This window comes from Phlebotomus argentipes, unplaced genomic scaffold, assembly GCF_947086385.1.
Source record: "Phlebotomus argentipes unplaced genomic scaffold, Phlebotomus argentipes genome assembly contig_5, whole genome shotgun sequence".
In the NCBI taxonomy this organism is placed as follows: domain Eukaryota; kingdom Metazoa; phylum Arthropoda; class Insecta; order Diptera; family Psychodidae; genus Phlebotomus; species Phlebotomus argentipes.
The window spans coordinates 1865189-1888063 of NW_026776165.1; the positions used below are offsets into that span (position 1 = coordinate 1865189).

The window sequence follows — 22875 nt, forward strand, 5'->3', positions numbered from 1 at the left end:
ACACACACAACTTCCGAAACGCCTTTTTTCTCCACCCGTCAAAAGATGTTTAATCGATTTGTGTATAGTTAACTTTGTGGTGTTTTTTCCTCTTCCCCGCGTTTTTCCCACTCACACGCGGGCACGTTAATTACGATTTGGCAGATTCATTCAATATGGACTTGAGGTCGGTGATTTCGCGGCGCGGGAAAGCACCGTATGACTTGTGTGAAGGCATTTGGGAGTGCCTGTGTGGGTTATCTCGTCTGCGTATATAAACACAGCGCGTTGGAGCATTTGAGTTATTAGTGCTGAATTTGCTGTCGCGAAAGATTGAATTTCACGTTGCAAGGAAAAAGAAAGCAGAGGAGACATAAGAGATGGTGATAAAAATCAGTGAACACAACAAATGCTCAATGTCGCGTCAAGAGATAATTGGCAATAGGAAGGAATTCCGCATAGAGAAGAATGAGGCACATTTGCGCATCGTTGGCAACGATAACAGAGTTTACATTGGATTTAACACTGGTTTCGTGGACATCATCGGCAACTGCTCGAGGATTAAGGTGGCCAACAATGGTGGGAATGTTCAGTATACTGGCAATTGCGGACACATCAGTATTGGCTGTGAAAGTGCAAACACTCAAGTAAAATACACCGGAACTGGCGGGCGTCTTAAGTTGGTGAAGGAAGAATTGCTGCTGATGTCATCGAAGAGGAAATCCACAAAAACCACCCAAGCAGACAAAGAGCAGCAAGAAGATGAGCAGAAGAAGCGAGAAAAGCAGCAGAGTTTAAAGGCCAAAACCTCAAAAAATGACGATGTGAAAATCATTTCAAATTCCGGACACATTGTCATCAATAAGACAATCTTCTCGTAGACAAGATTAGCTCAAAACAATTTTATTTATTGTGTATGAATGATTAGATATTATAGTGCAATTCTTTGTGATATTTTCTTCACACAATTAAGTCGTTAATACAATTTATGGGAAGACTGAAATGTTCCTAAAAATTTTGGAGTAGCAATAAAGAGAAAAAAACGATCCTACAAAGTTGTGAAGAAGTTTTAATTTATTCATGTGAGCACAATTAAGCTTATAGACAAAAAGACTCTCTGAAGATGGTAAATTCATGCACAAGTCTCAATTATTTCTCTGGCGTAGAACCTTTGAGGCCGGCGATAAATTCTCCTTGCCGTCCATGAACAGACACTTGGGCGTCTTTGGTGTGCCACTTTGGACATTTCTCTCCCTGCGCGGTTTGTGTGGCGTCACTGGGGCGCTATTTGTTGTTGTATTCAAGTCAATGAGATCCTTCAACACATTTATAGTCACCTCCTGATCTTTTGTGACTGACTCCAGATGGCAAATCCTCTGCAAATGTAGAGAAAAGTGTTAAGATTATCAAGAAATCCATATGAAAAATGTATAAATACCTGCTTAAGAATCACGTTATCTTCTTTGTAGCACTCAAACCTCTTCTCTGGCATTGAATTCTGTGTTTCCGCCTCCAATTTCTCCACCTTCTTGACCATCTCGCCGAGTTGTTGACGCAAAATTCTGTTCTCATCCCCCTGATCTGCACAATTCCAGCTGGCAAAGTCATCGAGGAGACAAATTTGACGAGTCACCACCGGACTTGCCTCCTTCTGCAGCTCGTCAATCAACTCCTGAATCGCCTGGTTGGACTCCACACCTTCGGGCGCCTCGCGTGTGGGATCCGGAGTGGGATTTGGTGGCCTCAGACCACTCGATTTGCCGGCATGTCCATCCGACTCAGCCTCGAACTGTTGATACTTGAATTTGTACGTCATACTTTCGAGTTTTATCGTGCGATTCTCCTCCTCCAAGTCATACAGCTTCTGATCCTTGAGGTCTAACTCAATTCTCGCCAATTCGATGCCATCGGCGAACTCTTCGAGCAAATTCTTCATGTCCTTAATGTAGCTCTCGCGCATTTCATAGCGCTTCTTCAGATCACTGTACATCTCTGCATACTTGCTCGCGCCCTCGTCAATGCGATCCTGGAACAGCTTTCCCAGATTGTCCACCACGACCAGTGTCTCGGCCTCGGACGTCATCAGCTGCTCATAGAGCGCCTCGCGCGCCTTCATCTCCACCTCGAGAGCGACAGATGACTTGTGAAGTGCCTCGAGAGCACACCTCAGCTCCTCCTTCTCGTTCTCAGTGCGCAGAATTTGCTCCTTAAGACGCTCAATTTCGCAGTTCATCGATGACTTCTCCAAATTCAGCACCTCCACATCTGTGTCAGATCTCTTGAGGCGCTCCATCAAAATATTCACGGTGGATCGCGTGTTCTCCAGCGTCAATTGGTAGTTGTGCTTCTCTGTCATGAGCTTCTGGTACGCTTCCTGGGTCTTCTTAATCTCCACTTCACAGTCACGTCGCGCAATGGCATACGTATCGTCCTCCTCCTTCAGCAGATGCTCCAATTCGGTTATCCTCCTGTCCTTCTCCCGCATCAACTCATTAGCGTCATCCAAGAGCGTCTTGAGGTCTCTCTTCTCGTACTCCATCTGCAGAATCTCATTCTCGGCAATCTTCTGACACCGATCCAGCTCGGAGCGCCAAATGCTCGTCTCTCGTCCCACTGCCACCTCAATCTCCCGCTGGAGACCGCGAATCTTCTCCTGTGCCTGCAGGCCAGCAATGCGAATCTTCTCTTCGGCGGCTTCATTGATCTTGTCAATGTCCGTCAGCTTCTCTCTCTCCACCTCCGCCAGTTGCTCCACATGACTCTTCAATAGCTTCGCCCTCTCGAGCACCGCCACGGATTCCACCTCCTTCAGCCGCAAATCATGATTATCCAGCTCTATCTGGCAATCGCGCAGCTCCTCAGTCAGCTCGGCAATAATCTGCCTCGCCCTGGAAAACTCCTCCGTCAGCTGCTTCCCGTGATTCTGGGCTGAGGTCAATTCGCTGGATAACTTCTGGACTTCCTCCTTGTGGACAGCATTCTCGCGACGCAAATCCATTGCCTCGTCAATAAACTGCCCAATGCGAATCTCGCACTGCTCGAGAGACACTCTGAAAGACTCTGTCTCCAGCTGAAGAAACTGCACTGCCTCATCCTTCTCCTGGCAATCCAATTGCAACTGTTGATTGCTCCTTATCAACTCCCCAACGCCCATCTCGTAATCCCGTAGAATTATCGCTCGCTCCACTTCAAGCTCCTCAATCTTCTTCACTGATCCGTCGGCCACTTGCTGCAGCAACTTATTGGACATTTCCAGCTCATCAACTGTCTTCCTGAGCGCGCTGTTCTCGTCCAGAATGTCCTCATATTTGCTCTTCAGTGCCGCAACGAGATATTCGCATTCGATCAACTTATCGCACTTCTCCTTCAACTCCAGCGTGGCAATTTCAAGTGACTCCTTCTGCTTGATTGCAGGAGGCAAAGGTATTCCTCCGGCATTTGTCTTTACGGATGATGTTGACTTCTTGGGCGTAGACTCGGAATTCGTGCGGAATTTGAGACGACGCGGCAGTGACGGCTGAAAAGATGCGACAATATAATAAGTTGTTGCGACAATGGAAAGAAGGTGCTTTTCTCACCGTTCTGAAGAGACGATAAGCCGAGGATTTTGAACTCTTTGAGGCACTTTTCACAGAATCCAAATCCGATGCACTTCCAGATTTCTCATCCTTCTTGCTGGCTGAATTGTCGCGTTTCCCACCAAAAGGTGAGCTGAAGACTGCAAAAGAAGGAAGTGTAATTTAGTTGGACAATACGATAAAGCAGTAAATCTTCTTTGAAATCATATTCTGTTTTCAATTTTCAGACACAATACGCGTTCTGCAATGCATGATAGACGAATAATACTGATGTATTTCCCATTTATATACAACACATATGCGTGTATATCAAAGACTCGTTCAGAGAAAGGAAAAATAGGGGAGAACCGGTCCTTTTTCTTCGCCTTTACTTCGGTCACACATGATACTTTGCGCGGTAAATTGCAGCGTTATTAATTTGCATATGAGTCAATATCTACCTAATATCCTTTAATTAATTTTACTAAAAGGAACTTTACCTGCAATATCGTTGAATCTCTTCAGTTTTGCCTTTGGAAATGACATTTTTCTTTGCTTTTCTCGCTCTTCTTCACTCGCGCACTAATAGAAATATTATATTTAGGTGGAAAACACTATAAAAAAAAACTATTAAAACGCAAATAAAAGAAATAATTAACTTCAGCAATAACACTTTAAATTCACTCTCAACGGCACTGAACAATTATTGTGGTAACAAAATGCAGAAAAAAAGCAAATCAACGACACTTTAAACACACACACTTCGAGTCAACGAATGTGAGCAGACTGATGAGCTGGAGTTAAGAGTTCACAGCAGGAGCGTCGGTTTAATCTGAGGTGCGGAACAGCAATATCTCATGTCCCATTCTCCAGCTATTGTTCATTATTATATGGTTGCAAGGCAAACGGCGCAATAGAGTGTATAGGAATTATATAGAGGGAGACCGTTAAAAGTAAAGTTCATATCCTCTGGAACTCGATTTTGGTGTAATTGTAAATTTCTTGCGAGCCATGCAACATCTGCCGGTTACTCACAAAATTGTCGCCCAACCCTCTTTTCTTCAGCGACGCACACACACGGAAGGAAAGGCACAAGAGGTAATTCCTCCACTTCGTCGTCACCCTTGAGAAAAAGCGGCGATCGACTAACCGTGATACGAATGAGGGGAAGTTACAAGACATTACGATGGTTTGTACATAGAAAATATATAAGGTATGCATTAAAAGGCAAAAAAGGGATATTTAACTGTGACATTTAAATCACATTCACCAGAATAAGACTCTCATAATATCACATTAAATATGCCGATCGTTTGTTAATTGGTGAAGATTGACTTCAGGATCTTATCACGCATAAATTTACTCATTTGGCTTAATTAAGTATTGGCAGAATCACTGGCATTTTCGACTATTTGCGAGGAAAAAAAAGCACGTAAAGACGGGAAAACTGAAATGGTCGTTAATTCTGCTGAAATTGAATTCTTATTTGATGTGAAAAACTCTGTGCTTTCCTCCAAACGGTGCCCGAGATAGTATGAATCCGGGAAAAAAAGCTTCTCATCAGAGGTCTCTCAAATGCCCATCTAACTGCTAAACACCTTTATCTTCTTCTAACCTGCGAAATAAACATAAGGAAGCGAATAGAAGTGAGTGAGACGAGAAATCGCAGGGGAAGTGATGTTGACTAGTCGCACTGCTTTTCAAGCATGAGAGCTCTGAGGCAATGAAGTCGATGGATGAGCTCTCAGTTCTAGTCTAGTCCACTGTAGAGAAGCATCTTATCAAGTGTTGAGCCTTGTATAAGAATAGCTAAAAAGAGTGAGAAAAGTCTCAACTTGCAATCGTATAATTTTATTGCGAAATATCCCGCTTGTGACCTTTAATCGAACGATACGCGCGCATGAAAACATGGAAAATCACACCCGAGCACTATTCATCGTAGGCCGAATTTACCATGATAGATGTCGTTGAAAATTTTCCTCTGCATATATTGTGTAAGAATCGATTAGCTAATTTTTTTTTTTTGCTGCAAGTGCGAACGTGACTTGCGGAGAAAAGTCATTTTCTTCTCGGTGCATGAATGAACAGAATGATCTGCGAGAGCTGTATTTTGCCATTTTAGTGCAGAATTGAGGTGGTGATGTTTTAATTTACCTGTGAATTGATGGAAAAAGTTGCCCCTCTTTGGCCACCGAATTTTCACAACCCCTCGAGAGCGCCGCAAACACACCCCAGCGGCATATGCTGGAAATAGTGAGCATAAAAATTTCATGCTTTCTGAAGTGCCGAGGATTCGCAGTTAAATCATTTTTTTTTCCCTTCCTCTTGCCTCGAGGCCGAATATCAATTCTAGGATTTTCGCAGTGTGTGTCACAAAGAAAAGACATTTGGAAGAGGAAGTTTAATGTGATCAAAAATAAATTGATTATATCACAATGTGTAAATTAGTAATTGATAAGAGGATGAGCTTCCGTTACGTAATCTGTTGCACTGCAATTTAAAGAATTTACCCGCATGTTTGGGGGTGGGAAATGAAAAGAACGAAGGAAGTGGTTTCAATGGTCAAGTGACACTGTGGCTGAATTCCATGTGCAGATTCAATTGGTAGCAGAAATCTTTTGAATGCAGTAAAATAACCTCTTTTTGATGCCTTAAATTCAACAGTCTTGTCATCGCTCTATGTCTCTCATGCCTCTTCTAGGTCCGTGCCAGCAAATCACCGTGATTTCAGCGTAAAAAGCTTAAGTTTTAAATGTAAAAAAGGTGGTATTCGAGAGCACGTGAATGGCTCAATGTGAGTTATGCAATAATACAACGACTGCCACATTATTTGACTGCGACAGTGGCGACATCAATTGATGCTCCCCACTTACAGTGCGGTGCCTATGTTTGTGATCCCCACCATATCGACTGAGTTGGATGCCGGTGTAGGGCAAAAAGAGATAAATATCCGTGAGTGAGACGAAAATAGCCGGTTGCGGCTGGCAAGCGCGCTTCCAAGTGCCGGGTAGTGTGTGAAGAAGAGGGACACCAGTGAAGATAGCCAGTGAAGGAACAGCACAAATCCACCGTCGCAGGACGACAGCGGACAATCACATCAAGGAGGAAAACTCGAGGGATTTTCCACCAGGCGACAGAGAGTGTGTAGAGGAGTAAGATGGGAAAGAAGGGGACAAAGAAGAAGACCAAATGGCATTCGCTCCCAATGGAGGACACCGCCAGCACTCCACAGAGTGCAGTTACACATGGACTCCATCGAGGTATGCTAACATATAGTCCAACTGGCATATAAGAAAAAGTACAATTAGTTCCTTAAGTTCTCTCACATCCTATTCTTAACTTGAATAATTTGGAGATGGTGGTGTAAAAATAGCACCTGAAGTGAGGGAACATAGACTTCACATTTTCTCTCAACTTCCATTTTCAAGCGCGTTATGTAATTTTTCCACGTTTTTTCACTCGTTCTCCCAAAGATTCACCTCACAGTCTCTGTACTGTGGCTGAACCACATAGAAATTTTCAGTCAATTTGTAATTGAGAATTCAATTAATACATATATTCACGCTATGTAGACAAGAAAATACATAACACGACAACTTTTAGCGAGTCCTTCACCTTGTTATGATAGTTTGGGGTACGGGAAATCTATTTCTTATATCACCCATGTGCTTTTATATTATTTATAAATTCAAGTGTATCACGTTTGTGAAGCCACACATTCTCTCTCTCTGAAATTCTCTCTGTACTTTCATGTGACTAATCTTAACGAACTAAAGGTAAAAAGGCGAAATTATGAGAGGAGTTTGTTTGAAACAAAAATAGAACAAGAATTTCTTTTCTTTTTTTCTCTCAAACACTCGCATCAACATATTTTGGAGTCTCTCCGAATGCAGAGTCGCAAATTAGAGAATCATGATGAGCCACTGTGAAGAGATAAGGAGGAAAGAATTTGAGCATAGTAGATCAAAAATCACTTGTTTAGTTTACCAATTTGAACCGTAATGTTACATTTTGGAAGATGTTTCACATCTTATGCCAGTTACTAGTTGCACAAATATTTTCTCCCAACACTATATAGATAAAATGCTCCGCATAACTCTTCCATACATTGTGTTGGACAGATTTATTTTACTTTCTGAATGGGTGAAGAGGAAAAAATTGTCGTGAAGAAAATGTGTGTGTGTGACGATGTGAGACTTTATCAGTCATCGAGCTTCTTTCCTCCTTACCTCTGGGTCTCTGATGATAACGTGGCTTCTCACATTTTTGTGGTGCCATGCGGGATTTAGGATAGGATTATTATATAACTCACATGGAGGATTAGCCGATTTTGAGCGGGAAGAAATCGACCTCAATATAAGAAATTCACTTATCACACTCCTGATAACGCACTCCACGACTCTATCAAATTGCAATACACATATTAATAAATATATACTTTGGCATAGAAGGGGAGGTGAAAAAAAGAACGCATAAAAGCCGGATTACTTTGTCTCTCAATCCTAGACATTGCACATTAGAAGTTTGTTGCAAATAAACAGAACTTGCAGAATAAACAGCAAATATTCATGTGATATCTTTATAATCATGGAGAACTTTTTGACCTCTCCGACACTCAATCCTTAGTGTGTGGAATAGTATAGAACATTATCAATGATCACAAGCATTAATTTTATATATCTGCGCAAATGTGATACATTGTAGTGACATATTCGGAGCATTTAAGCTAGTGTGGATATTTTTAAGAAAACATTCGTCGAAGCATTATTTGTCAAGTGTGCGTCAATTCATTGCGCATGAGATGAGATTAAAATTATTGAGGTTATCAAATGTATTGGATGATTTTTTTTTCTATTAGGAAATACAGTTTTTGTATATGCAAAAGCCAGTGAAACAAAACGTTGTTTTTCAGACCAAACACTAGCGGGAAAGCCGTTCTCAGTGTGGCGTCTGCCACCTACTAAATCATCATCAGTATCGTCACTGATGTCCAACGAGACAAATGCGGATGGATCACACAAAGCACAGGCCGAGATATCAAGCAATACGCCGGCCAATGGGCACTGTAACAACAGTGATCATCTGTCTCGTGCGCCGAATCATCGCAGACGCAATTATCAGGCGAATTCCTATCACGGTGCTGGAAGGCACGTCGGCCACAGAGCATCATACTTTGCCAACAACAGCAAAAGCGCGTATTCTAAGCCAACATTCAATGAAGGTATGGAAGTTGGGGGAAGATTTTGGATCTGTGAGGAAGTCAAGATGGTGTTTCTTGCAGATGAATACACGCGAATAACCACACCGCGTCAGGATGTGCTCTTCAAGAAGGGATACTTGACGCGCCCCAAGAACAACATGTCGTCAATTGCAACAAATGACTCAATCGCCACTCCGTCGTCTTCAGGAACAGTCAGTGTCAACTCCATGGACGATTCCGCCACACCGAGCACACAATCCGTCAGTCCGGAGCATTGCAACAGTGTGTCAGAGGCGTCAGAAGGAGAATATCCTTCGATTGTCTATCCGGGATTTTTGGATCAAAATGGAATTTTATACGTCAACCGTGAGTTGAACACTTTTCAGCGCCGTATTTCTCTTCTGGAATTTCCTAACGCTTTGTGTGATTAATTTCAGCCTTCCCAACCTTTGATCCTTACGTGAATGGCCAAATCATGATGATGCCGTACGCTGTGAACAATATGGGGTCAATGGACTTGTACAGCGCACCAATGACCCCTTATGATGCTCCCTGCTCATCTGTTGACTCTCAAATAGTATGTTGAAAAGATGTGTATATTGCGAAACCACTTGATTGTTGCTAATTCATTGTTCAATGCCAGACCTCACCGGACACTGCAAGTCTGCACAATGAGGAAATAGGAGCAGAAGCACCACAAGTTGCCGATGACAGCAATGATGCGGCGGCAACGGCGGCGGCGGCGGCGGCAGAGGGTGAAGATGGAGCCAGAGGCTCTCATCTCAATCCCGATTCGATTAACTTCTATCCACAATTGCTCCCACCTTTCCCCCAACCACCGAATGCCTTCTTCTACACTCCCTATCTAATTGACTCTCCACCGATGATGCCCATCTGCGATGATCCCTGCGACCAGGTTCAGGACGAGAGGATGAAGAGAGATGGAGTGGATGAAAATTTGTCTGGCGTGAGTATTTTGACGATAATCTTGCAAATCTGATTCAAACACTGTTTTCTTCCATCATTTGAAGCTCACGTCTGAGGATGAGGAGGAGACGTACAACGAAGGGAAAGTCGCAGATCATCAGATTCCACCTGAATCCCAAACTGACATTGAGGATCACCAAGAAATTCACAAAACACTGCGAATACCACAAGAGAGTGTGGTGAAGAGTACATTAAATGTGGAGGTGAAGGAGTTTCATCCGAGAAAATACAGCAGTATAAATCAGTGTGAGGATGATAAGAAGGAGATTGAGACGAGTGAAAATGCAAAGGATAAGAAGATTGGCAAGAAAGAGAGCGCGAACAAGAAGAGGCAACAAAATCAACCGTACAGTCAACTGGTGAACAACAGAAAACTGCTTCAGGAAGCCACAAAGTCTATTCAGGAACAAAATATTGATCTGCTGAAGAATAACTCCGCCGCTCATGCCAACTCAGCGGCGGCCGGAGAGACCAAGTGGCAGACTATTGTCAAGCCACGAGGCAGGAAGGGCAGATCGGTGGCGATTGAAGATGAGGAGGGCGATGAAGATTGCCCTGGTGATCTGGAAAAGACAGATGGGCAGGACGAAGTGGAGAATACAGTGAAATCCTCTGACACGCCCGTGCAGTTGTCTCCAATGCATGGCAAGAGCTCAAATAAGAAATCATCCAAAGGCAAGAAAAAGCTGGTATCGAAGAAGAACAAGAAGCAGAGGAATTGCGCGGGTTTTGAAGTGATTGAGCCAGATTTTGGGCGCATTGTCCACAATAAAAAGACTGAAATAACTCACCTGATCGAGAATGAGCAAGAAGAGGATTCAGATGTTGATGAAATTGGTGCTAATGTTAATGAGAAAGACAGTGAAGTATTGGAAGACAATGTTATTGATGTTTGTAACGATGAAGAGTGTCGTGAGCTCGAGTCTGAGCTGCTGCACATCGAGAGCATATTGATGTTAAAGGAGGAAGAGGAGGAGGAAATTGAGGAATCAGGTGATTGTGAAATTCTATGTGACGCAATGGCAATATCCGCAGAGTGTGAAGAAGTGGCAGAAGATGCTCATTCTCAGATTTGTGATGATGACGAGAAGACAGAGGAGAATCCATGTGAGGTTGCAATTGAGTATTCTGGAGGTGAAATATTGTGCGATGATCATCACACAGAGAGCGCCGAAGATGGGGCGCTTGAGGAGTCGCAGGAGGCAGAAGGAGCAGGTGAAGAAGAGGTGCAAGAGGATTGTGGGGCAGAGAAGGTATCTCTCCTTGATATTGTCACTCAGTGGCTGGATGAGAAGTATCGCACGAATTGCACAGACGATCTCTTCAGATTGCCGGACAATCCTGCTGTTCTGCAGCGACTCTACGAGACCACCTTGGGCGACATGGGCAGCAGAAGCAGCAGCAGCGAGAGTGACTCCGAAGAGGACACGTGCTTGTTTGACTTGTCCGCCCAGTCGCCTGGTCAGCTGAAGAATCAGGTGAGTCTCTCGGAGGATGACTCAATTGACACGGACAGTGACTATCAGAGCGATGGTCAGGCGAAGAATAAGCGAATGACATCGATTTCATCATCAGAATCGCTTTCACTTGGACAACAATCGCGTGCTGGAGAGGATTCTCAGCCCAAAGAGAAAGTGACAGAAGAACTGATAAAAGGATCTCCAACATTAACAGTAACCTCGATAAATTCACTTAATTGTAGCAACTCTGCCATTAGTGATAGTACACACGATACGACGCTTCACGATAAACCATACACTAAGTCACCCGTTTTGTGCATTCTTATGTAAAGATAAAGATTCACTAAATCTGCATAATAATTAAACAATTAGTTATTAGTCATGTTGAAAAAGGCAAATATAAGTGGTTAAGAGAAACCAAAAATAAAATTCAAAATCGTGAATAGGCATAAACAATAAATATAGGAAGAAGTTTGGCGGCAATAATAACAATCTATTCAGCGAAAACGAGATATCTTTAAAACATTTTGTTAATTATATTTAGCCAAAAAAAAAAGTGTAATCCTATATTTTCCCGCGCTTTCTCAAGCCATATATACATATAGAGAGTTTATCCCATTTTCGGAATTTCAACAACTCGATAAACTTAATATATTTACCATCTTATCGTATAGGAAAGCCAACTGGATTAATATAGGATGAAATCATCCTTTCACATTAAGTGCTACTAGCTTTTAAGGAGAATATTGAAGTGAAAATTAATTGTTACAGAAATCAAATGACATTTTAAATACATCTTTAAATGAAAAAAAAATACCACATGATGTACGTTAAAAGGGTGTTCTTTTCTTGGCGACAAAAACATTTCGCAATCGCAATCTCAATTTGAATGGCAGCCTTTTGCCGCGCTTCAATTTAAATGCTACACTAGCGCCATTTCTTCAGCAAACTTGTTATACTCGCTGTGGTGAATATATTTGCCGATGTCACTTCAGGCGGCGCGGTGTGCGGAATATCAACAACAATTGCAGTTTCGGTCTGAACAAGAGGAACAAGGCGACTTGGAGGAGATGAAGTGAGTTCAGTAGCTGTTGTCATCCCGGGAAAGGCTCAAAGGATGTGATTTCTTTGATAGGTTGAGCATAGACGGACTCCTTGTGTATTTCCCATATGAGTACATCTACCCAGAGCAGTATGCCTATATGCTGGAGCTCAAGAGGACACTGGATGCAAAGGGGCACTGTCTCCTGGAAATGCCTTCCGGTACAGGCAAGACTGTCACCATTCTCGCCCTTGTGGTCGCCTACATGCTGGAGAATCCCCACAAGATCCGGAAGCTGGTCTACTGTTCGCGAACGGTGCCAGAAATTGAGAAAGTCATGGCAGAATTGAAGCAACTTGTGAAATACTACGAAGAGCATGCCATTGAGGAGTCTAACATTCTCGGCATTGTGCTGAGTTCGCGTAAAAACACTTGCATCCACTCAGAGATTAGTCGCGAGCGCGAGGGAAAGATTGTCGACGCCAGATGCTATGGATTGACCGCGAGTTACGTTCGCGAAAGGAGGAAGTATGACGACTCCATTCCCTCGTGTCAATACTACGAGGGATGGGACATGGAGGGGAAGGAGTCACACATTCCCACGGGAATTTATGCCCTGGATGATCTCAAGGAGTTTGGCAGACAGCGCAATTGGTGTCCCTACTTCATGGCCAGATATCTAGTCAGTTAATTGCACATTTCTCCTAGAAAAAAAAACACTTCTGACGCTCTCCTCTTTGTAGATAATGCACGCGCAAATAGTCGTCTACAGCTACCATTATTTGCTAGATCCGAAGATAGCTGAGATTGTCTCCAAGGAGATCCCCAAGGAAGCCGTCATCATCTTCGATGAGGCCCACAATATTGATAATGTGTGCATCGATTCGATGAGCGTGAAAATCAATCGCCGAACCATCGAGAGAGGAACAAATGGTCTCAACACATTGGAGAAGACAATAAGCAGCATTAAGGAGACCGATGTGAAGCGTCTCACGAGTGAATATCAGAAACTCGTGCAGGGACTGAAGGAGACTACAGAAGCGCGCGAGAACGATCAGATGTTGGCCAATCCTGTTCTGCCGGATGAGATTCTGCATGAAGCAATCCCAGGAAATATACGAACAGCCGATCACTTTATCGGCTTCCTGAAGCGCTTCGTTGAGTATCTGAAGACGCGATTGCGTGTTCAGCATGTGGTACAGGAGTCATCGGCTGGCTTTCTCAAGGATTGCCAAACGAAAGTGTGCATCGAGCGGAAACCGCTGAGATTCTGTGCAGAACGTCTGGCATCATTGCTGAGAACACTTGAGATTACAGACATGACGGAATTCGGAGGACTTATTGTGGTGCGAAGAGATTTCAATCACAAACCTCTCTGCAGATTAATGCCAATTTCTTCTCTTTTTCACAGATAACACACTTCGCCACTCTCGTGTCAACGTACACAAAAGGCTTTACTATAATCATTGAGCCATTTGATGACAAAACACCAACAGTTTCCAATCCCATTCTCCACTTCAGTTGTCTGGACTCATCAATAGCCGTTCGACCGATCTTTAATCGCTTCCAAAGTGTCGTCATCACATCTGGAACACTGTCGCCCATGGATATGTATCCGAAGATCCTCGACTTCGATCCGGTCATCATGAGCTCCTTCACAATGACCCTCGCTCGTCCCTGTCTTCTGCCCATGATCGTGTCCAAGGGCAACGATCAGGTTGCCATCTCGTCCAAGTTTGAGACGCGTGAAGACTCGGCAGTGATCAGGAATTACGGGCAGTTGCTCGTGGAGACGGCCAAGACCGTTCCGGATGGCATTGTGTGCTTCTTCACGTCGTACTTGTATCTGGAGTCCGTGGTGGCGGCGTGGTATGATCAGGGCATTGTGGACACTCTGCTGAGGCACAAGTTGCTCTTCATCGAGACACAGGACAGCGCTGAGACGTCTTATGCCCTCATGAACTATGTGAAGGCGTGTGAGTGCGGACGCGGTGCTGTTCTTCTGGCTGTGGCCAGAGGAAGAGTGTCAGAAGGAGTGGATTTCGATCATCATTTGGGTGAGGAACTTCTTCTACTTCTTATAAAAGAGAGTTTTTTGAGGTATAATTGACCGGTTAACTCTTTCAGGCCGCGCTGTCCTCATGTTCGGCATTCCCTATGTGTACACCCAATCGCGCATCCTCAAGGCGCGCCTCGACTATCTGCGCGATCAGTTCCAGATACGCGAGAATGACTTCCTCACATTTGACGCCCTTCGACATGCAGCGCAGTGTGTTGGTCGAGCCATTCGCGGGAAGACGGATTACGGCATAATGGTGTTCGCTGACAAGAGATTCTCGCGCCAGGACAAGCGTGGAAAGCTGCCCAAGTGGATTCAGCAGCATCTCACCGACAATTACTGCAATCTGAGCACAGAGGAGGCAATGCAACTGGCCAAGCGCTGGCTCCACATTATGGCGCAGCCCTTCACCAGAGAAGATCAATTGGGCGTCTCTCTGCTGACGCTGGAGCAGCTGGAGAACACGAAGAAGGAGAAACTGGAGCAACAGGCGCAAGGCGACGCCATGGATGTCTCTTGAACCTCTGTGTTGTGTGTTCTCTGTCTATTTTCCATGAAGCGAAGTGAAAATACAGCCATTAAGCGTGCGAGAAAAACATGTGACAATTCTCTTCATCAAGCGCAACACAATGGAGAGGAGCAGTAAAAGGGTTTTCAAGAGAGGTAATGCTGCTATAAACTCATATTCCACGTGCAAATATTTGAATGATAAATTAGCATTTCTCTTTTCGTCGCTCATTTTTTTCTCTCTTCTTTTCCACCACCAAAGCCCAAACAGCAAAACTCTATTGATTGCGCACTTTAAGTTCACTTTCTTCACTTTAAAGTTATTTGGTGCGAACTTTTACAATCATAATTTTCTTCTTTCGTTTCTGTTCAGCCTCTCTTTGGCCAGTATCTTCTGTTAAAAGTCAAGAGAGTAAAACGAGAGATGAAAAAAAACACACTTTGCTTATTAAACACACATCACTTATAGAAATTACGTGTATTGCGATCGTTAAAAGAGATCTTCATGATCGCGTTTCAATTTTACCACCACATTTTTTCGCATCTTCAGATCAATCTGAGTGGAAAATTGAGGAGGAGAGTGCAATTCAAGTACCAATTCAATCAATTGCTATGGTTGGCAATTAAAACTAACGAAAAAAGGAATCATTTGAAAAGTGTTCCATTCTTTATAGCGATTCTGATTGGCAATTTATGCATTTCAGAATTGTCTTTCCGCATTTAAGCAGTGCCTTAAATGTGAAGAATCTCATCTTTTCTACCGCTCCTGGAAGTCTATTAAATTGAGACTCTGCTTAAGAAGGGTTTTCTTGAAATATGGAGCAAAGATGAAAAAGTACACCTTGAGATAATTTATGTTTCAAATTCCACTACGCATCGCATTATATTTATTGATGAGTGGGTAAAAATGCATCAACATAAAAATATTTTACTCTCAATTGAATCGATGAACAATCTCTAAATTCCTGCTTGATTGAAAGAAAGAAAGAAAAAAAACAAGCACCTGAGACGATTTCATAGATATGCTCGCTTGTACAAAAATCAAACCAATAATAGCCGATGATGTTCGTTGTGTGTAAGAAAGTGCAGATCATCGAAGATATTTTCATTTTAATCCATCACGGATTGATGGAGGTGTAATGCAAATTTCGTGCAATAATATTTATTTTTTCCACACTTATATGTGTGTGTGTGTGTGTGAGAAATGGTGAATAATAATTGAAAACTGCAATTATTGCATTTTTAAGCTCCAATTCATACCAATTTTTGCATCTCACTCGACTCATATAATTTGCTCCACATTTATGATCCATCCCATTCTTATAGACATCTCATCTTCGTGTATTTTTCTTTCAGCTCATCTTTCTCTCCTCTATCTTGCTCTCCCTCTTCTGCACACTTGAGGGCCCCGTTTTTGCTCTCTTCCCAACCCATTCAATCCAATCCACACACAACACAACCAACAACAAATGAGAAATTTTTGCATCGCGTTGTCTACACAATTTTTCAGTTCATTTTGAGCTTTCCGCGCTGAAAGACGAAATTTCGAAGAACACCTTCTCTTTGTAACTGTCGAAGCCCAGTTTCTCCTCTTTCTCGCTCTCGCCCAATTGAGTTTTGTGCATCGCCAAAGATGACTCTTTTACGACACCCAAAATTTATCACCTAAAAAAGAAAAAAAACAGTGTCCCACTAAAGTCAATAGTGTCATGGATGTGAGTGGATTATAGGAAAACGGGGAGAGAGAAAGGACACTGCCTTGGAACATTGGATACACGCAGGAGAGAAAGGAAGAATGTGGATAGAACAGGGAGAGAATCAGCAAAAGTGGAAGAGAATTTGAGAGAATCTTTTCGCCTCCCTCACCGCAATTCATCACATTGTTCTTGTTTGCAAACGCTGCACTCTTATTTATAGATGAGAAGAAGAAGGAAAAAAGCGACAAACTCTCAACAGACTAAAGGAGAATAAGCATTCCTTGTGCATTGGTGGTGTGAGTGTTTGTGTGAAAAAATAATTTCGAGAGACAGCACAAATGTGGTATAGGATTTTTTTCCATATGAGGGGCCACTCATTGGCAGAGGAAATTGATTCTTGATTTCATTTTCCTCACTCTCGCGAATCACGTAATAGTAAATTTTTATAACACAGACAGAACTTATCGGAATTCATTTTGCAAGAAGAAAGAAAGAAAAAAAACACACACAAATTGGCTATATTATTTCTGTTACACGCAAAGAAGTGAGGTAATTGAAATTGGGTAGAAAATTTTGCCACTGCAGAGAATTTGTCTGTGCAAATGATGAGCCCCGCGCCTAAGAATACCAAATATCTCATACAGATTTAACAACTTCAACCGGTTTCCTCAGCCAGAGAGACACACTCCATCTCCAGAGCCACACAAGACAAATCCACCAGCAAAGCTGTACAAGAGGCAAAGTGGAGGAGAGCCAAGAGACTTATAGGAAAAGAAGTGGTGAAAAAAGACAAGGAAAGAGAGAGAGAGAGAGAGAGATAATAGCAAAAGTGGAGTTCACGCTCGTGATCGCAATCAGCTTATTCTTCCCTAGTTTAGTATGGCTCGTCAGCCAGCCAAGTCGGCGATTCCCCTCGTGCTGGCGACACTCTCGGCACTTCTCAGGCTCGTCACATCGTCAGACTACTACTCCGTGTCTGTGGACAGTGACATCAACACAGTACATAGTGGTTATCCTAAATTCGGTGATCGCATCTCGCCGCGACATCGGTACAGTGCTGAAGAACGGACAGGTATCACGAGTGTGTCCAGTGGCAGTAGTGCAAAAGACAGCCAGCGCAACATTACGCATCTCCATCGGCTGACGGAGAACGACGTGGAGCGCAAGAGTGACGAATTCACCAATGAGATCGATCCCATCTTCAGTGATAATCAATTTGAGAGCAATGTGTCGTCCGCCCAGGCGCATCGGCTGGAGATGTCCACGGAGTTCTTCGTCGTGCCGCCAACAGTGGCGTCCACGAGCCGTTATCCGCCCGTGCGATCATCGCCATCCTTCGGCGGCATGATCCTCACGGCCAAAACGTCGTCAGAGCCATCCGCCGGCATCACGCCGCCCACGATCATTCCCACCCACAGCATGGGTCTGCGCAAGGAGCCCTGGGTCGTGCCTGTGCTGATCCTCTCCTCCCTGGCGATGATCATGATGGTGGCCTTCGAGATCTTCGTGCTGTGCAAAGTGTGGCGCACGTCTCCGAGTCGCCGTCACCTCTTCCTCGGCCAGATGCTTCTGCTGGGCCTCTTCGCCTGCGCCGGCCTCGCGGCGATCATCACCTCCACACCTACTGTTGTGTCCTGCGCCATCGTGCGCTTCGGCTCGGGCGTGGCGTTCGCCCTGGTCTTCGCCTCGCTCCTGGTCAAGTGTGTCTTCCTCATCAGTCTCAACGGCGGCGTGTACCTGCCGGCACCCTACCAGGGACTCCTGCTCCTCTTCGCCGTGCTCATCCAGGTGGCCGTGAGCGCGCAGTGGCTCCTCACGTCCCCACCGGAAGTCACTGCGTCCGCCATCAATCGCTACGCCAACACGCCAGTGCAACAATCCGTGCACCTCTGCCGCACGCCCTTCTCCGAGCACCTGCTCTCCCTCATCTATGTCGTCTTCCTCATCCTGTTCGTGGCCGTGCTGGCCATCAAGTCGCGCGGCATCCGCGACAACTACCGCGAGGCAACATACATCGGCCTAGCGATCGGCGGCAGCATTCCCATTTGGCTGGGCTGGACACTGTGCGGACTCGCCGTGGCCGAACGCCATCGCGACGCGTGTCTGGCGTTCGGACTCATCGCCACGTCCGCCACGGTCTTCCTCGTCATGTTCATGCCAAAGGGACGCCAGCTGGCCGCCATGGGCAAGGAGGGACTGTACATGGAGGACCGCGAGGAGCGATGCAGCTCGCTCAGTCGCACAGCGTCAGGATATTCGCCGTCTTTCTTTCACTTCAAGCCCATCAAGTACGGCGTGATGGGAAACAATTCAGGGAACAACACTGCGACGCCCGATGGCGGAAGGTCTGCCGGGGGCAGTAATCAGAATTCCAAGCACCAAGTCATCGCAACATTAGGAGGAGGTAAGAAAGTGACCATTTCTCTGCTGCCTCAAAGGGAATCATGCATGATAATCAAACTAATGTGCCCAATATAAATACAATATGCTCATAACATTCATGTTATGAACACTCAGATAAACGTGCGAATTGTATAATAACACTCTCATGCTTCTTTTTTGCTCTTACAATGTTTCCTTCACTTCTAACTCCGGCATAGAAGCATGTGCATGTCTGTCTTTATGTACACATATGCATAATTTTTATTTTTCACATCATTTAGTCACAATTTCACTTTTCTACGCTCCGTTTCATGAACTAATTGCGAGAAATTTTCAAATGTATTTCATATTTGCTATGCAAAATTGAATAGAGATTAAAAGGGAGGAGAACTAATAGAGTCAAGTTGTTATCCTTTGATAATTTATCGAGTTTTTTTCGTGATGTACAAAGACGAATTTTAATACTTCATATTTTCTTCACGCCGTGAGTGCGTTTTAGCTGTCTAACGGCAACAAGCACATCTTTAAAATAAAATTATTACGGTGCCTTCGTACATTATGTATCTATGCATACATACAATGCCAATTGTTGATGTTGTGCCTTTACACTTTTCGTAAATACCACGCATATTCCGGCGTGATTGTGGTGAAAATAAAAAGAAGTTTGTATCATCAGATGAAATTACACCAAAAATCGCCCATATAAAACTTTCATTTGCAATTTATAAACGGTACTTAGGAGAGATGAAAAATTAATTTATACAAACAGCGCCTCACAGAAGTCTAATAAGATAATTTGGACATTGCGAGGTAGAAAAATTATGGACAAATTGATGAGAAAATGACTTTTGCTACTGCGCTTATCACTTCTTTCGCTCCTCCATATGTTGTATATAATACCTCCTTTTGCACATTGTTAAAATGCCTACAATACACACAGCATTTATTGCTTGGTAGAGAGAAGAAAAAAAAAGATTATGTTATTACTATTTCTCCATTGAACGAACAAAAAATCACACGATTGCATTTATAGTTTCTTTCTTTCTTTCTTTTTTCTTCACTATCTCCTATTTTGCTATTTTCATTCGAGCCATATGGGAAATGAAAGTCTCTCTCTCTTTTCCTCTAGTAAATGGGTGAAAAAAAAAGAGTTTATAAAGTGAGGAAAAATGCCTTTGATGCTAACTTTACTTCCACTTAATTTGCAGCAATTAGTCAAAAATTCTCATTTTGAAGTTGAAATTAACAATGTGTTGCGCTTTAGTTGATCTGTTGAAAGCTGTGTTGTTGTTTTTGTTTGGTTGAGAAGGAGCAGAAGAAGAAGGAGAGAAAACCTTGTTCATGTGTTTAATTATGGATCAATCTAACTCTGGTTCCAGACGCCGATATGAATTATCGCATGTATGATTACTTTCGAGCACACTTGACTTATCCCTTTTGTTACTATCTTCCCATCGCAACACAAATTCCACCACAAATTCTTCCACTTCACCAATATAATCACAGTTGGTATCCAGGTGCAGGTGGGTACATTGACAGACATCAATAATTCTGTTACTGATATTGAAGAATGATGCAAGAATTTGCAGTCATGCTCAGCGCAAGTCAGCACAATTTGAGGGAGGAGAAAATGTGGTTAAACCCACGGAAATTTCCCCACCTTCTGGCATTATCTTTAATTTGAGTTTCTATAATTTATTCAATGAATTTGATCTGAAAATGAATTTGATTGTAAAATCCAAGGGGTTACTAAGTATAGATTTTGGATGTCAAGCGTTTCGACGTTTCGAAGAAAGTTCCGTTGAAGATTTAGATTCTTAATAATTTTTGCTGAGGAAATACATTTTCAGCGACTGAAAGCGACCAAAAGCCAAATATTCGAAGACACAAAACAAAATCTGTAATGAATACAAAAAATTGAAAGAAAAACAGTGGGAAAAACGTATTTTTTAAGTAGAAAAAATGAATTTGTGATTAAGATTGAAGTGAATTTTTTAATATCAAACCGTAAATATCCATTTAAAGATTAAGTATTTAATCAATGTTGTCTATTCATTGGTGATTGTAAGCTTTTCATCTGAGAAATTCACGTTTTGCCCTTTAAAAATTATACACAATCATTTTATAAATACATTTTGAAGAGGAAACGTTTTATTGGAAGTTGATTTTGCATCTCAAGCCAAAGTGACACTGAATCTCCAATATTGGCAGCCCCTTGGGAAAATCAGTCACATCAATTACATGAGTTTTGACCGAAATATCTCCTCCTTGTGTCAATTAAATAACCTCCAATTGTGCTGACTATGATTGTACATGTGCATCCAGAAGTGTATGTATGTTTATGTTTGGTGGATTTTCTGGAATTAATCAATCAAATAGCAAATTACACTTTAAGCCAAATTCCGCTGAATCAATTTATCAAAATTCTCGCAAAATTCCTCCCAAATGCATGAAACACACAATCCCAAAATTCACCTCCGTCGCATTTGCAAAATTCCTCTCTGCATTTCCCGTAAATTTTTCGTTTTACTTTGATGCATATGTGATTTTTTTCAATTGGAATTTTAGGACTCTTTATGCGTCCCGATGATGCTAATGTCTACACAACATTGGAACAGACTCTCAGTAGCAATCCGAATGTGTATTTTCAAAGAAGCGGAGGAGTTCATCCTGGAATGATGTACTGAGAAGATGAAAAGAAAAACTTCTACTCTCTCAAGCGCGATTCCAAGCAATTTTCGACGAAAGAAAACACACACACACACATACACACACACACTTGATATAATAATTGTATCATGACTGAGAAGCTATTCATTTTGTTGCCTTACAAACGAACGAATAGACAACCGTAATTAGTATTTTTCTCTCTTTTGTAAGCTCCAAGTGAAGCATACACTAAAAAAAAAATGTGTTATTACTCTAAGAAAGTTACACTTTTTTATATGTCTCCCAATGTATAAATAAATATAATTACAGAAAAGATTCAAATCTATGTATTTTCATTGAGTGTGAAGCACAAATGGTTGTGAGTTATGTGTGGTGTACATAGCGAGGGTATGTATGGTGATTATATAGTGTCATGAGGAAGTGAGTTGTGCATTTTTTAATACGCCAATTCACTGTGGGCAAAAAGCACCAGTGAACAGGAACTTTTGACATATATTGAGGAAGAAATGGGTATTTATTTGTGTGTGTGTAGTTTAAATTGTGGAAGAGATAAAATAAAAATGCTCAGTTATGGATATAATTTATTCCTTTATTTACTCATTACTTTTTTTTTGTATGTCTTATAGAAATTTGCCTATTAAGAGATTATTTTTACATGACATACACATATATTCAAATAAGTGGGGAGCAAAACAACTGACTACTGGCTACATATTTTCATTTCTCTCTTACAAGGGATACATTACTATGTATTTTGGGTTACATCATATCCGAGAATTACACTTTGACTTCAGTTCATGTTGATGATAGTGGCAAATTCTTCCATTTTTTTTTTACATACACACAAAATAAACAAGCAAAAGAGAATTGCAGTCAACAAAAATATAATAATAAAATGGCTCAATAAGCTGGAGAAACTAAACAAATCTGTTCATCATCACAGTTCTACCGGAAAAAAAATATACAATATATAATGTATTTATGTAATAAAAAGCAGGTCTTCATAATTCTTGCACTGAACCCTTATTACTTCATTCGATCTGTGTCTTTCCCCGTTGTTTAAGATCTTTGTAAGAATTTTACACTGGATTCGACAGTCAGACGACACAAAAAGATTTCTTGGAAATTCTATATAATAATGCATTTCTTACAATGGTTTTCATTTTTGCTAAAATACACCGCGCGCGCTCTTCTCATTTTTTGTTTTGTTTGTTTTTTCTCGACAAATTTTGCAAATTCCTAAAATTTCAAAAGAAAGACGAGTCTTGAGAAAAATCATGACTAAAATCCCATTAAAAATATCCTCCAACATTGACTATTTCAGCAGATAAATTT

The 22875-nt window shown here is 42.3% G+C and overlaps 5 protein-coding genes across 10 annotated transcripts; 4 read left to right on the forward strand and 1 right to left on the reverse strand.

Moving 5' to 3' along the window:
• Positions 1–270: 270 nt before the first annotated feature.
• Positions 271–924, forward strand: LOC132266138 (uncharacterized). The gene has a single exon (XM_059766988.1). The coding sequence runs from the start codon at positions 360–362 to the stop codon at positions 858–860; it is 501 nt and encodes a 166-aa protein (XP_059622971.1). The 5' UTR covers positions 271–359; the 3' UTR covers positions 861–924.
• Positions 925–1034: 110 nt separating this feature from the next.
• Positions 1035–4342, reverse strand: LOC132266137 (coiled-coil domain-containing protein 186). Its single transcript, XM_059766987.1, has 4 exons — positions 4037–4342; positions 3558–3697; positions 1418–3496; positions 1035–1355 (listed from the first exon to the last, which is right to left on the reverse strand). The coding sequence occupies exons 1-4, from the start codon at positions 4080–4082 to the stop codon at positions 1125–1127; spliced, it is 2496 nt and encodes an 831-aa protein (XP_059622970.1). The 5' UTR covers positions 4083–4342; the 3' UTR covers positions 1035–1124.
• A 945-nt stretch (positions 4343–5287) lies between these two features.
• LOC132256481 (uncharacterized) lies at positions 5288–12002 on the forward strand. 4 transcript variants are annotated; one of them, XM_059752917.1, is made up of 7 exons: positions 5288–6163; positions 6238–6796; positions 8449–8757; positions 8818–9102; positions 9174–9313; positions 9380–9703; positions 9768–12002. In XM_059752917.1, the coding sequence occupies exons 2-7, from the start codon at positions 6694–6696 to the stop codon at positions 11511–11513; spliced, it is 2907 nt and encodes a 968-aa protein (XP_059608900.1). In that variant the 5' UTR covers positions 5288–6163; positions 6238–6693; the 3' UTR covers positions 11514–12002. The 4 variants fall into 4 exon arrangements, with proteins under 4 accessions (XP_059608900.1, XP_059608902.1, XP_059608901.1 ...); XM_059752919.1 differs by having other exon boundaries at positions 5288–5789; XM_059752918.1 differs by having other exon boundaries at positions 5288–5530.
• Positions 12003–12132: 130 nt separating this feature from the next.
• LOC132256482 (general transcription and DNA repair factor IIH helicase subunit XPD) lies at positions 12133–17232 on the forward strand. Of its 2 annotated transcripts, none has more exons than XM_059752922.1 (6): positions 12133–12258; positions 12319–12907; positions 12969–13571; positions 13637–14282; positions 14353–14947; positions 17161–17232. In XM_059752922.1, exons 1-5 carry the CDS (start codon positions 12167–12169, stop codon positions 14802–14804), a joined length of 2382 nt encoding a protein of 793 aa, XP_059608905.1. In that variant the 5' UTR covers positions 12133–12166; the 3' UTR covers positions 14805–14947; positions 17161–17232. The 2 variants fall into 2 exon arrangements, with proteins under 2 accessions (XP_059608905.1, XP_059608904.1); XM_059752921.1 differs by having other exon boundaries at positions 17133–17228.
• A 104-nt stretch (positions 17233–17336) lies between these two features.
• Positions 17337–21945, forward strand: LOC132256483 (uncharacterized). 2 transcript variants are annotated; one of them, XM_059752923.1, is made up of 3 exons: positions 17337–18892; positions 20250–20393; positions 21439–21945. In XM_059752923.1, exons 1-3 carry the CDS (start codon positions 17368–17370, stop codon positions 21555–21557), a joined length of 1788 nt encoding a protein of 595 aa, XP_059608906.1. In that variant the 5' UTR covers positions 17337–17367; the 3' UTR covers positions 21558–21945. The 2 variants fall into 2 exon arrangements, with proteins under 2 accessions (XP_059608906.1, XP_059608907.1); XM_059752924.1 differs by lacking the exon at positions 20250–20393.
• The last annotated feature ends 930 nt before the right edge of the window (positions 21946–22875 follow it).